This window comes from Corvus cornix, chromosome 1 (assembly GCF_000738735.6).
Source record: "Corvus cornix cornix isolate S_Up_H32 chromosome 1, ASM73873v5, whole genome shotgun sequence".
In the NCBI taxonomy this organism is placed as follows: domain Eukaryota; kingdom Metazoa; phylum Chordata; class Aves; order Passeriformes; family Corvidae; genus Corvus; species Corvus cornix.
In genome coordinates, this window is record NC_046332.1 from 34590754 (window position 1) to 34605820 (window position 15067).

The window sequence follows — 15067 nt, forward strand, 5'->3', positions numbered from 1 at the left end:
GAGCTTGTTGTATGTCCAGCCACATTACAAGACATGATGCACAATATGTGGTACTTGCACAGCACCATCCTGACTTCCTGACTTTTCTTCCAGCCCTACAATTCAATAATATTCTGATTTTGTTGCTGTGTAGAATGGGAAGGGTAGTCTGATAGCCTGCCTTCTGCATTGATTGTTTTAACAGATCTTAACGTACAGTTTTCCCATTCATAAAACATTTCCATTATTTTTTTAATGCTGGCATTGCCTCTGGAGTGATTTTTTTAAAAAGTAAATAAAAGTGACCTTTACTCTGAAAAATACACCAGGCAGAGCCAGAAAAGTGGCAATAACATAAAGGCTTTGTTGATTTGATGTTAGAACTGCAAATCCTTGAATAGACTGACTGAATGGTGTTAATGAAGATGCAAAATATTATGACAGTCATTGCTATTGAACCAAAGCAATGCTAATATTTCACTTAGGGCAATACAACAAGGGTGCTGTTCAAGAAATGCCTGGACGTGGCACTTAGTGCTATGATCTAGTTAAAAAGGTGGTGATCAGTCAAAGGTTGGACTTGACAATCTTGGAGGTCTTTTCCAACCTAAATGATTCTGTGATTCAGTCTTTTTTAGATATGTACCTACTGCAACACAAAAAATTACAGGTTTATCTGCCATAGCAATGACTCCTGTTCATACAAATGAGTTGAAAGCTACTGTAATAGCAGTCAAAACACAAAAGACAAAAAATTTATAATCACGAGATGCAGAGAAACAAAGACTAAAGATTTATCTTTCATCAAAATTAGCACATAAAGTTGTAGTCTTTCATTTATGCATATGCTCACTTGCATCCATCTGAGAGTGGAAGAGTGAAGGGAGCATAAATCAAGTTTGCATCTGCACTTGAAACCTGGTTATTGCAGGTTTTCTGGAAATACCCTATTAACACTTATCACCACAGCAGTAAATGACTGTAAGGTGCTGTTGGATGTAAAAGCAATCAGAACACGTGGCCACTGCTGTAAACAAACTGCTCCATCACCCCTTCCTCCCTTCCTTTCTCCCTTCCTCTCTTTCAAGTCTTACGTGACTCCACCTGGTTAACTCCCAGAGGCATCCTTGTTCATACCCTTCAATCAGCCTCTCTCTCTAGAGGAATGAGGACAGTGGTGAGATCATGGGGATGAGAAATGGAAGTAAGAAAGAATCTGCCTGGGTGAGCTTTTCACTGGGAGAGGAGGAAAACCTTGGAAAATATGTACTGTATTTTGAATTCACCAGCTGTGCAGGCCCCCAGCTAAGAAATAAGAAATAGAAGGGACTGCAGTATGACAGCAATTTTATTTCATCATGGTCCTCCGCCTTCTCCATCCTCTCTTATAAGGGCACAGAATGGGCAGAGTCAGGAATACAGCTAGCACAGTTTTATACCCCAGGCAAATCTACAACCTGAAAGTGTAATGCAAATTTCTACCTCTTTCAAAGTACTTCCTATTTTAAACACTTGCTTATATTTTTATTTGTATTATCTTTTCTGCTATTCAAAGATCTTGAGGAAGACTTCTCAAAAATTTACCAGAAATAGATCTGAAAGGGAGAGGATGTTGTTAGCATTACAATATTGGTTAAATGCCCATAAGATGAAAATGTTAAGTTTGCCTAAGAAATTGCAGTGGTCCAACTGCAAGACACGGTTTTGGTTCAGTCACCTAAAGAGATGTTCAAGTAGGTGTAGCTGATGCAAAGTCCACCTGAACTTGATTAGATAGCAGTCTTTCCAATAAATAGAATTAGTAGTGTTACAAATTTAGCAGGACAACACATAGATTATATTAAACCCATTTATATAATCTACAAATAACTGAGATAAATTTTAAAAGAAATCTTTCTTAGCCTTCATTTTGTAAGCCTGCTTTCTCCATGGCATTAGTACTTCCAAGGAGATTTTTCCTAAGCAGTGTGCCCAGCTGTATGGTTACTTATATAGGTAGGCAGCTTTAAGCCATTTCTAGAAATACCTTTTTGCATCCTGGACATCTTCCAGAGTGTTTTTCACAAGCCAAGTAAGAATTAGCTGTAGCAAGTTCATACTGTTGTGTGCTTCACAGAGCATTTTTTTTTGCACCATCATGTCCATAATTTCCTATATGCATCACCCATAGCATACTGTATACAGTCCATTACCACATCATCATATGATTCAGTGCAAGGCATAACATTAGATTTATGCAGAACACAAGGTGCTCCCTTCTCTTGCTTTCCTAGTTGCCTCAGAAAAGTCCTGTCATGTTTTAAGAAAAAACGAATCCATGCTGGGGAAAAAAAGCTAGAACAAGCAAAGTCTATTTATTTTTGATAATTTGGACATCTACAGGCATATGAGTGTAAGGCAATGAATGAGCATGAGCTTGATTCATTGTAAGTATACAGTGGTATTAACACCTGAGCGTGCACAGGCAAGACAACTCATTCCTTAAAGTTATTAAATAATGCTTCTGTTGAAATAGAAATGGTCCATCAAAATAACAAAACACTGAAAAAAACCAGAATGTTACTGTCTGTCTTTTTTTTTTTTATTTCTTGGCACCCAATAAGCAGTCAGTACAACCTTACTCATCTGAGACCACCAGCTGAGTCTGGGAGATACTGAGGAGCTTCAGGCAGGAGTGCTGAGTGCTCAGGCTATGGAACATCCTGGATTCCAGACCACTTACGGGTTCCTGTTGTCTCAAAGTCTATCTCAGTTAGTAGCTACCAGACTCAGGCCTTGTATTTTGTTTGAGAATGTAGAGTAGTGAACCCAAGATAAAAATTAGGTGGAGAAAAATGAAATGGGAATTAGTCTGAAGAAGTAGTTTTGTACTACATAAGAATGAAATTAAATTGAAAATATTGAAGCTGTCCATGAACTGTTGGAAGAATTTTACCACTTTATTCTTGTACCATTCTCAATCTATCTGTGATTCAGTTGAACATGTCTTTTGAAAGCCATTCTAGCAAAAATCTAAATTTTTTGATGACTTCCTCCGTGTTTCTAGGGAAATGAATAAACGTCTCACAGAGGAGCAAGCAAAGAAAACCTATGATCGAGCAATTAAATTAGAACAAGAATTTGGAGAATATTTCACAGGTATGTTTTTATTAATACCTTTTTTTTTCCCAAGATATAGTCTTTTATTGCAAAACAACTGGATCAGCTCTGTCTTTGACCTAGAGTACCTATCAGTATAGTGTGCCCAGAGTAAGGACTTGCTTGAGAATATTGTTTCCTTGAAATTCAAGAGCAGTTGAGGCACTTGACTCCTGAAAAGTTTGATGTCCTGAAGGAGTATCTATGCCAAGGCAAATTAAGGGGCAAACCATTGTGCTTTGTGTTACAGCTGCTTTACCTTCTGTCAGCTTGGGCCTGATCTTGTTAACCTTGGCAGCCAAGAGTGAACTCATTATAACTAGATCAGAAAGGTTGTAAATCTGCTGCTGCCCACTGCTGAAGTAGGTTCTAAATCAAATAAAATTTAAAGCTTGACCTCCAACAGTGGGAATCTCTTGTGCTGCTCTCCCCAGGACAGAACTGCTAGTTCTCTGAACTAACCTGTCTCAGTCTTCTCAGTACAAGCAGTGGGATGGATCTCTGTCATAGGCAGGTGCATTGATTTGAACTTAGTTATCATCCTCAGGGGTATGACACTTCCATAATCAACATGTCAGTATACCAGTATTCTTCTCATTCCATCAGTATCTATGAGTATGCTGAAAATCTGCTGACACTGGATGCTGTATCTGTCAATTAAAAGAAATATTAATATGTTTTCTCTACTGCAGCTATTGTCCAAGGAGATAGCTTAGAAGATATATATAATCAATGCAAACTTGTAATTGAAGAACAATCTGGGCCTTTCATCTGGATTCCTTCAAAGGAAAAATTATAAATTAGCCACTGCACCTCTGATTACAACGGGAGAATATTTAGAAGAAAACTATAATATACTATTTGGAGGCTTTCCTGTTTTTGTTGCATTTATGTTCTTTGCAGTCAATGTGAATTTTGATGAATGTACAACACAAAGTGTTTGAAGCCATGAAGGACACTGATGGGTCAAAGGGTAGGAACAAAAAGACTTCTACCATATAAAGCAAATCTGTTGTGTGCTCAGAGCACGAGTTGTAGGTATAAACTTTTGACATGGAGACCCTCTGTCAAGGGGAGCTAAGCCACCTCCTGTGCCCACGCGGACATTTTGATCAATTTCAATGGCTGAGCTCAGTGTGTTGATTGCTTTAGAGAAGTTCCCAGCTCTTGAACCTCATATAGGGCTTGATCCTGCAAGGCGCTCAGCACTTGACCCCAATTCCTACACGAGTAGCCTGTTGACTTGGAGTCACTTGTGACCCTTCCCTATGCCATTCAGTCCCACCAATTCCAGTAGGACTATTCACGTGCTCAAAGCTAAGCACAGGCTTAAGCATTTTTGCTAGATCAGGGCCACACGCACCTTGCAAAATCAAGCTCAGAGTATTTGGTCCACTTCCTACTGAGGTCACTGTTAGGACACTGTGTGACTTGGCTGGGAGGTGGGTCCTGTTCTAAGCTTGTCATTGCACATTTGTAGTTGGTACACCTCGACTTTGGTAACTATGCACATCTTTTGATTTCTGAAACCAAGTCAAGCATTTCTTTTTTCCCCTTTGGAAGCACTATTGCATCAGGAGCTACCAACAATATGGTTCATTTTGATGGTGTTTAGGGGTGGGAGAGGATGGAAGCATTTCACATCACACACACGTGCACACAAACACATTCCCATGTGGACACACACATGTATTAGGATTCACAGCACCTATGTTAACAAGGAGGAATACAACTGGGAAAAGCTTTAAAATTTTTGATTGTCTATTTTATCATTTATATTGATAGAAGGCACTTAAAGATGGAATAATTTATAAAAATAAAAATATATTGATGTATAGAAACTAATTTCTATAGGTAAAATGTTTTTGTGAAGATATTTTGTAAAGATTAATTAATTGAAAGATTAAATATTTACACCCTTGTGCGACTGTCAAATGTAAAGAGGACCATCAAGTTGCATTATACCTCTTCCATAACAGATTCTCTATTATTAATGGCAAGCAAGATAATTCCTTAAATTGTAGTTGTCATCTTGTTTTTCTTTCAATTTAATCCTCTCCCTTGCCTGTGTTTAATCATGATGAACTCCTGTGGAAAGATCTCTTGAACTCACTGCCCTGTAGGAATTTTCTGAACAAAAAAGGAAAATGCATCTTGTGAGAGAGACAACTATTCAGAAGCAAAATGTTAGTGCTTAAATGCAGTTCATAATTTCTCTCTTAGGAAGGAGGCACCCTTAAACATCAAATCTTTTATGATTCTTCCTGTTTCCTTCAGGGAAATAATGAAAGCATTTGATCTTTCCTCTCTTTTCAGGCAGGTCACCAACTAACTTGTATCTTCATTCATTTCACAGTCAACAAGGGTCTTAAAAGCAAAAACTGAGGCAATAGACATTTGTGAGGGATTTGGGGAAAGTCTGTGGAATTGCAGTTTGGGGTGTATGGAAGGGGAGAAGGAGGGGTTTTTTTTCTCATTTCACATTGCCCTTCTTCTGTATACTGATGCCATTCTTCACTGACTTACAAGGGGACAAGTGCAACAGATGCTGTGACAGTAAAACTGAATTGCCTTTGCTGCTGCTGGACCATGTTCTCTGTAAAACCCACACTCCTGCCTCTGCTGCACTGCAGGAGTGCAATACTTATAGCTGGTGGCTACAGCAACCCTGACGCTTACGGATGTCTTAAGGGCAAGTGCTAAATAGACTCCTCTGGTACTTGTCTATTTGAAGCTTGCATTTCTACACCCTGTCCAGCTGACAGGTCTACCCAGCCAACTTCCGCGGACAGCGCGATGAGCTGGATGTTTGCAAAAGCCACCAGCAGTGACAGGGTTAAAAATATGGGCATTTTAGTGGCCCTGAGGGGGCCTTTCATGCTTACTGCCCAACTATGGTAACTTTGAGAAGTTCACACTTCTTTAACTATTTTTCTTGCCTGGTCAGCGCAGATTTATAAACAAGGGTTTCAGTTAAGTCTCCAGAAGATCTTTGTAACCAGAAGGGCTAGAAACATTTTTTTTTTTTTAATATAAATTAATGAATGCTTTGATTTTGGATAATTCTGCAGAAGTCCACAGAGTGACCCCAGATCTTTGGAAGCCATGGATTTTTCCATGCTAGCAAAATACTATTGCCCCAGGTTGGGAAACAGCCCACCAGACCTGAAAAACCAAGTATCCTAAAGCAGGAACTTCGTTCTAATTTTCAGCTGTTTTTAAGCAATCAATCACATCTGCTTCTTTGTTTCTTAGTTCAGCATGCAGCCTTTTATGGTACTATCCTACTAGTAACTGTTTTGCTTTGTCATGTGCTGTGCTTTACGGTGAACAGTAACACTATGGCTGAGTACAATCAATTTTTCCATCAGTCCTTGGTTACTGTAGTAACATTATTTATTTTTCCCTGTCTGTTGTTTGTGCTTCCATTTTAGAGTTGACATTGCACTTCTTCTTTTTTTTTTTTTTTAAATAAAACATATATTTAAAAACAAATCATCAAGAGAATCAGTGAGAGATCTTATTTCCGTTAGGACTTGTACTCCCATTTGTTTTGTATGTTGATGTTTTGCATTCCATGTTGCAGCATCCTCAGAGCTGCAGTCCATTTTTGCATTGCAGCTGTTCAGATCATACTGGGTGGTAGTGGGAGGAGGAAGAAAAACATAAGACTCATGCAAAATTACATCTGGTGGAAAAGAAAAAGTCCAAACTCACAACCCACAGCAATTGGCGCCTGACTCCATATTGGTGCTAACGCAGCTTAGCATAATCAGATTCCTTTTCTGTCCATGTAAAAGACTTGGGAGCGTCTAACCATGAGACAAATGCAAATGCTGGACCCTTTAGGAAAAGTGCCAGATCACACCCCTGGTGCTATATCTCATGTTCTGGCACAGTGTGTAGCACCGTAGGGTCTAAGCAGAAACAAAATTATCACAGCTTTTTGTCCACCCATGGATGATCACAATGACATCTTGCTAGCTTTGTGCAGATGTGCAATATTACAACTTAATTATTTTTCCTTGCCACAAACAAAAAAATAAAAAATCTTCCATGCACTGACTCATTGAGAGCTTGCTAACAGGGCTCAGTGGAACGGCACTTCGTCGCTGGTCTTACGGTCTGACCATCAACCAGTGAAAGAGCCTATTTCCTGCTTAATCCCCCTTCCTACAGAGGTACCCTGTCCATGCTAGCACTTTGTAATTTCTTTGGTAGTAAAGGCTGTTTCTAGATCAATATTCTGTGATGTAATTGTGTTTGTAGCTAGCATGGTTTGATGCTCCAGTGTGGATAGGGTCCTAGGAACCACTCAGTGAAAGTCAAGGATAAGAAATCTCTCCGTTGCACTGAAATTACAAATCCTCATCCTGGAGAGCAGTGTGGAACCTGAGCTAATAACCGCTATGAGCCAGCGACAGTGTCCTAGGTATACAACATGCACCTACCTATTTACATTCATTTTCTATGGAGAAATTGTTGGCATTACACCTTCACTGTTACTTGCTCATCAGCACTCAGTCAAACTGTATTTTTTTTTGGCTTTCTTATCTTTTAATTTTTGTTTTTCAAATTGTATCCCTGACCAGAGGATTCAATGAGTGAAAACACATGAGGATATTTGCAGGAAAAACCGTGTTGATGAAAGAAGTACCAACCTTCTTTTTCAGATGCAGATTTAAAGCCATAATATCTGCCGTGTTCACAGAAAGTGGTCTTTTATCCTTCATAGCTTTTAATCTCAATATTTTCCCTCTTGAACATTTTGCCTGTCATGTTATGCATGTGGTTCACTGTGCAACTGCATTCAAGTGCGCAAGCCCATTCCTTGGTGGAATAAACTTTTTTCTTTCCCATTAAAAATCAGACATTTTGTCAGTTGGTTCAGAAATAAGAATGAGGTCATTATGCTAAAAAAAGAAAGTTTCCATTCTAGGACACAAATCAGCATCAAAGCTAAAAACAGGTAACATCTAAAATCTATCTATATCATATCATATAGCTAGCCTAGATCCTCAGCTGCTGGAAATCACGGTCACTCCTCTGATTTCAATGGAGTCCATCCCATTTATACCACCTGAAGTAAAACATCCATCCTCTTTATCATACTGATTATTTTACATCTCTGTAGAACACCAAGGCCACCTGATTAAACAGCAGCTCAGTGCTTTCCATCATTATTTACTGTTCATTTCACTGTAAAACCCAAGTCATGGACCAAGATCCTTTTGAGGCCAGTGCTGTGAAACTCCTAACAAAAAGACACCCCAGGGGCCAAATGGACTTGCAGAAGGCTTCAGCTGCACTGATGTCTCACCAAGAGCTATAGGAACTACCACCCTGATGCCTCATTGGCCCTTTTGAAACTCTGTCTTTAAGGTGAAAAGCACGAGAGGCAATCCATCATCTCTCACACCACATTAGCAGCTTACACCTTCTGGGCCTGCAGCACAGGCAGCTTGCCCTGATGTAAAACAGCATTTCTGGGGATGGGAGCCAGCATCCAAGGCAAGATCTTCAAGGGGAAAAAAAAGCATAAAAAAGGGGAAAAAAAGAGAAAAAAAAAAAAAGGGGTGGGGGGGAACACTGTTGGCTCTTAGTGGGATAGCAACCTTTTAATTTCTGGATTTGTGCTCCTAAATTTGAATTGGCCAGTTTGAATTTCTGAGTGCAGCAGCCTGTATGCACCAAGCTGCTCCCTCCAGCACAATGTCCAGCGCGCGTCTCTTTAGCAGGGTGTTCCTCAGTCCACCTGTAGTGTGGGGTACTCAGAATCTGAACTGGAGTTTACAAAACACCCTGTCCAGCTTACACTCCTGTTATGTGTAAATACTCTGCGCATCCATTCCATTTGTGTAAAGAATAAAGCACACACAATTATAAAAATTAAGCTGTATATTTCATACTAGCTGTGTCCTTGCTTATTTATTCCAGTCCAAGCTCTCAGCTGTGGTTCAGTTGTAAATGCTTGATAGAGTGTTTATAAATATGTCATGAATTTTATTATAAAATATTAATATTAAAGCATTTTTACACTTTATAGCAAATGGCTTCTTCACAAGGCATAATTTGTCTTTTTTCCTTGGAGCAGAATAGTAAAAGAAAAATATTATGCTTTTATCTTGAGACAGTATCACATCTATCACACAAGACAGACACAAGTATGGAATTAGGAGGATGGTTTCAAAAGTGACTGAGAATAGGACACATTTTTCCTTCTTGCCCTTTTTTATTTCTTTTTGACTTCACATTGTATGGAAGTTGGCACCAAGAAGATTCATTCTGAAGTACAGCGACTTTCTCCTTACCACAGTTCTGCTGTGAATTCAGTATCATCAGCATCTTGGTGAATAATTACCAGAATAATTTTTATAATTAAATAATCATTCCATATTTATGACATCACAGCCATAGGGAAAAGGACTGTAATAATTACATTATAGCTGCTTGTGAGCAGCTCAGTGGAGCACAAACTCGATTGTGCTATGGAATCCCAACAGCTCAAGAACCTTGGGGTTTAGCCATTCCAGGAATATCTTTGCAGATGGTTTATGGGCTCCAGGGAGGCCATGTGAACATTGTCAGTCCCCAGCAGAGAAAGTAACATGATGGGGACACTGCTTTTGACACACAGACAGTGCTATATGCAGTCTGCAGAGGACCACAAAGCCTCCATATGGCTCTGGGAGCCACAACTGAGACTATAGGGAAAGAAACTCTGTCCACAGGACTTTACACGCATGATCACAAGGATGGTTAATCATCTAAACATTCGTTGTGATGCTATAGATTTCTCCAATAGATTCGAAGGAGGGAGAGAATCCAAACAATTTACATTGGGCAGGGTCCCTTATTAAAGTACTTTCTTCTTCATCCTCTCTCTAGGTAAACCTGAGCCAATTCCTCAGACTATTTTCTGCAGAAGCAAGAGAAACTTAGAAAACAATCCTTATAAAGTGCATTGGAGACAGAAAGTACTTAAAATTGCAGGAAGCTAGACATGCTGTGATGATCAGTTCAGGCAGTGGTGTCAAGCTTCTCCAGCCTTTTGCCTTGGACAGGCATAGAGTATGTCTCTAATGGCCACATTTTCTCATTTGCCCCACTGCCTTTTAATGGTCCCTTCACACAGACAGCCAAGTATCTGGACTTAATCATCTATTCACAACTTGTGGTTTGAAAGACACTATCTCCCAGTTCGGAAAATTATTTGGGACCAGAGCTACAAGGTAGGTGAGCAGTACTTCTCTTGTACAGAAACCTCCAAGTGCGAAATCCATCTTAAGGAAGTCATTTCACCATGATTTTCAGAAGAATTTAGGTGTCTATCGGGCATAAGCAAGTTGTTCATTTCACTATAATCAGAGCACTCAACAGCTAGCACAGAGCAAGGCAATGACACCTAAAGCACCTGTGGGAAAGCAGAAAAATGGGGATATAGGTCCTAAATATCTGGGCACAGAGCAGATCCTCTTCCCCATGAACAATCCATACAGAAATCTTTATTATCAAAAATTCCATCCCTGGAAGTGTTCAAGGCCAGGTTGGATGGAGCTCTGAACAACCCAGTCTAGTGGAAGATGTCCCTGCCCATTGCAGGGGGATTGGAACCAGATGATCTTAAAGTCCCTTCCATTCCAAACCATTCCATGATTCTGTGATCTCGGACAACTCAGGAAGACCTACCGTAATAGCCCTACAAGAGCAGGACTCAACAAAAGCACCATTACAAAGCCCATCACTGCAAGGAAGGTGACACCATGGCTGCAGAGCATGGACTGCTTGTGTTGGCTGACATGTTGGGCATGTCACCAGTAAAAGAGACACAGCTGAACTGGTCTGCAGAAAGACTGGAAAGCTGTGGACAAAACACAGCTCCCCTGCTCAGTGGAGGAGGGCAGTTCTGGACAGCACCCACTGCTGCAGTCTCTTACTGATGGAGATGGATCCTGCCTGACCCAATGGAGAGTTAATGGTGCCAAATATCCCAAGAAGGGGGAGCATGGTACCCAGAAGAAATAAGTAATTTTAGTCAGTGAAGAAATGTAATTGCTTGCTGCAGAAGCTCATTAACTACTGTCAACTACTCATTAGTGGTTGATCTAAGCAGAGCCAGGTGGTGGCAACCAGGGAAAACTAATTAGGTCTAACATATTATAACAGTGATAGGGTTGTTACAGCATCAGTAGAAGGCCAATACACAGCTGGCCCCTACACTACACCAACTGATTAACTAATGTCTCAGGGCAAGTAACTAGCCTGAGGCCTTGCTCTGGAATATATGGACAAAGAGCTTTCACTGCAGCATCTTCTGGCTTCCCTTCCAACAGGGACTCACAGACGTTGCCAAAGACTTTGCCTTGCAGCAGAATACAGAAATGCGATAGGGCATCAGCTATAGACAGCAATTTGAAAATGTCTTTAAGCTGCAAAACTCAGGGATAGGCTTTAAATATGTAAGAGAAGTATAAAATGCTGGGAATCTGGAGTAAAATCCATCCCTAACAGCTCACATGAAATCCCAGTCTGAATCAGAAACTCATCAGTGGCATCACCAAACTCTGTTTGACCTCTGCCTGACTTACCTGTTCCAGAAGACTGTTCTTAGCAAAACTTCTTGCTGGACTCCAAGGAAACATTTTCTTTAAGGTCCTCTTGCTTCTTTCTTTTTCCCAAGAAAGGGTGTTGCCACTATGCCATCTGCAGTTAAAGCTGATCAGGGGCTGTTCATTACCTTCAAATCTAAGCACTGGGCAAAATTGTCAGAGTCATCACCATATTTAAGTACTATGAGTGTCAAACCTATGTCAAACATGCATTTCTTTCTCTATTTTTTAACAAACAGTGTTTTGAACACTGTCAGTCTGATGACTCACAGAACAAATCTGAAGAGTCTGAGGCCAAATGCTTGTCTTTTACACTCCTGTCATCTGAAATACAGGTTTTGGACAGGCATTGTAGTATGCAGGAGTCACCAAAGCACCATTTTTCCTCCCCTGATGGTGTATTTATTGGCTGTACTCTGCTTGCCTGGATGTGACTTGCTGGGAGTCAGATGCTCATTAATGGCAATACATCTCCAGTAAAAGGCAAATATTTCCTGAGCTATTAGCTCCTCATCTGTATGTAATCCTTCTTTAATAGCACTAGCATTTGCTGTAGGTAAGTGTGCTCATCAGCTTACAATGAAATCTCACAGGCAGCATATCCAGAGCCTCTTTTCTCAACAGATATCACATTGTCCTATTTTAGAAATACCAAATAAGAAGGAAAACACTATTCTGAGACTGTGTCTGCTAAACAGGGAAAAGCCCTGCTGATCCACAGCTCCAAGGGAATTGGCGGAAGGCCCATTTCCAACTAAATGAGCTTAGATGTTTGCCTGAGCATAGCCCATGGGGTAACTGGATTTGGGGAACAGGTACAGTCTGTGGTTGTGACACACATGGATCATGCCTTACTCAGCTGGCTGGATTTGGGGTGGAAAAGGGGTAGTCGTTTTGTCAGCTATAGCAGGTATGTAAGTGAGGCCATGGGCCCCAGACAGAGCTAATGGAGAGGTGTGGGAGTGGGAAGGTCTCACATTGTTTAGTGCCTGCTTCACTCCATTAACCAGCAGAGTTACAGATGGAAGCTAACAGGTCTCTGAGCATAAAGCTACACAGGGCAAATACCAATTTCAATGCATTAAAGAACCTGAAGTAAAACACTAGGGACTGAGAAAGCAGTAATTCATAGTCCTGTAGAAGAAGCCAGTTGTTACTTGAGCCTTTCCTCGAAAAGACAGATCCCCAGTGACCACAAATTCCTGCCATAAATATAGCAACTGGCTTCCTTTAAGCAAGAATTGAGGCACCACAGAACAGTGAGTGCCTGAGAGAGACCCACACAGCCAAGGCATCATCTCACTGCCCACAAATGCTTTCTGAAGGGCCCCTCCACATGCATGTCCCAACCCATCACCTTAAGCCAGCTCCACTGGCTCTGCAGAATAGCTGCAGACTTGTTCGTCCCCACGCACACGGACACACACAGGCACAGACAGAGCATCCAGGGACACAAATCACTGACCTGAGCAGTCTGAGTGTCTCAGCATCAGAGGAGCTGATGCAGCGAGCGCTGAGGCAGCAGCACTGTATGTCTCTCCCTGGACTGCAAGCACTTCATTCCCACCTTAAAATCCCTGTGCAGAGCCCAGAAACTCTCCAATATTGGGAATCTGATACTATCACTTAAGATGTTAAACTTTTACAGGGCAGCCCTTCACAGGTGCTTGGACAGTATGCACCCATCACTGCCCAGCCTAGGGCAAGGAATGTGTACAGTGGATTTTCTATATAGCTGTCTTGAGATCCAGTGAGATGAAGCTAGAGTCCCCCTGAATTATCCAGCCTGGCTGGAAAGCTTCAGGGGGGAAAGGAAAGCATAAATACACTTCATTTCATGGAGGGTTTGCCACCTTGGCTGGAGTAGTGTCATTGAAGTGCTGGAGGTACAGGTTATTAGGAATTAATTCTCTAGAGCAGCTAGAACTAAGTCTTCCCAAATTTGCCATAGAAAAATAGCCAAAAATTTATGCTGGACTTCAGTGACACTTTCCATCCATTTGTTATATGACTAGGGAATTCTTCTCCATATGATACGTGCCCACAGTGCAGGGAAGTAATAATGCTACCTCACACAAACACACTATCTGCACAATGTTGTTCAAGGACCATGTGGGCAAGAAATAATTTAAACTACAGCACCTGTATTGCTGTTTTTTAGCCGGTGCAAGAAGTGAAGGCAGAGAACAGAAAAAAAAAAAAGATGGAAGAGTGATGCTTAACTGCAAAGGCCATAAGAAATACCTTATTTTGAGGAGGGGTAGAAAGGATGTAAGAGAATATGAAGAAGCAGGTGACAGAGGAAGGGCTTGGCCATACACAAAGAAGGAGGAAGGGGTTGTGAAGCCAACAGTCCTTACTGATATCAAGAGGTTTTAGTGAGGTGGGCGATGATCTCTTCTCCCAGGCCAAGAGGAAATGGCCTCAAGCTGCACCAGGGAGGTTTAGATTAGATATTAGGAAAAAGTTCTTCATTGAAAGGGTCATAACACATTGGAACAAGCCCAGGAATGTGGTACAATCATCTGTTGGGGTCCCTCCCCTGCCATGTAGCCCTGGGAGAGGGGCCCTGAGGGCACAGACATGGGGCTTCCCTGCCCCTGCTCAGCCTCGTTCCCATTGGTTGGCTTGTGTTCCCTGCGCGGGCAGAAGGACCCTTGGTCCCGTGACTGGAACAGTTCCTCGGCAGAGCTCCGGCCATGCGGCTGGAGAAATAAACATCTCTGAAACAGCTATCAAGAATCTGTCTGTCCATATATATTTCCTTTCCACGGGACTCCTGGTTTGGTATATGCATGTTGCAGTATCCCCACTGCAACATAATGGTGGAGAATTGTGAGCAGAACGATCCCCGATCCCTAAGCGACTGATTTGTGTGAGTAAACCCTGGAAACTTTGGATTCCTCTTCTTGGTTTTGCTTTGCTATTCCATATCTAAATCATGGAGGAACCGTGGGAAGACTCTTGGCTCTCAGAGCCGCATATGGACATTTATCTTAAACTTAAAATGATTCTTGAACAACGATTTGTAAATTTTAGCTTGATTCAAGCTCAAAAAGAACTGAAACACTTCCTGGCATGGTTGTTTAAGAACTTTTCTATGTTTCTTGGGATTTAATTCTTACCAAGGGCTTTTGGAAAACCGTTTGGACACAGTTAATACTGGAGTCAAAATATATGCCGATGGAAGAATATTTTCGTGAATATTATTTAATTACCGAGACTGTTGAGCAATGTCAGCTGTGTCCTGGCGAAGGGAAGCCTGGCGCAGGGACCGTGCAGCCCAGGCCACGTGCACCGAGCGCTCTGCGAGCAGCAGCGAGGCAGTTCCCGCGTGCGGG

The 15067-nt window shown here is 41.3% G+C and overlaps 1 protein-coding gene across 31 annotated transcripts in view; it reads left to right on the forward strand.

Moving 5' to 3' along the window:
• The window catches only part of DLG2 (discs large MAGUK scaffold protein 2), a 1001253-nt gene extending 992093 nt beyond the window's left edge, over positions 1–9160 (forward strand). For all 31 annotated transcript variants that reach the window (XM_039562448.1, XM_039562454.1, XM_039562457.1 and 28 more), the window contains 2 exons: positions 3026–3117; positions 3810–9160. In XM_039562448.1, the coding sequence (XP_039418382.1) occupies positions 3026–3117; positions 3810–3916 (199 nt within the window). In that variant the 3' untranslated portion in view covers positions 3917–9160. The remainder of the gene's footprint in view (positions 1–3025; positions 3118–3809) is intronic.
• The last annotated feature ends 5907 nt before the right edge of the window (positions 9161–15067 follow it).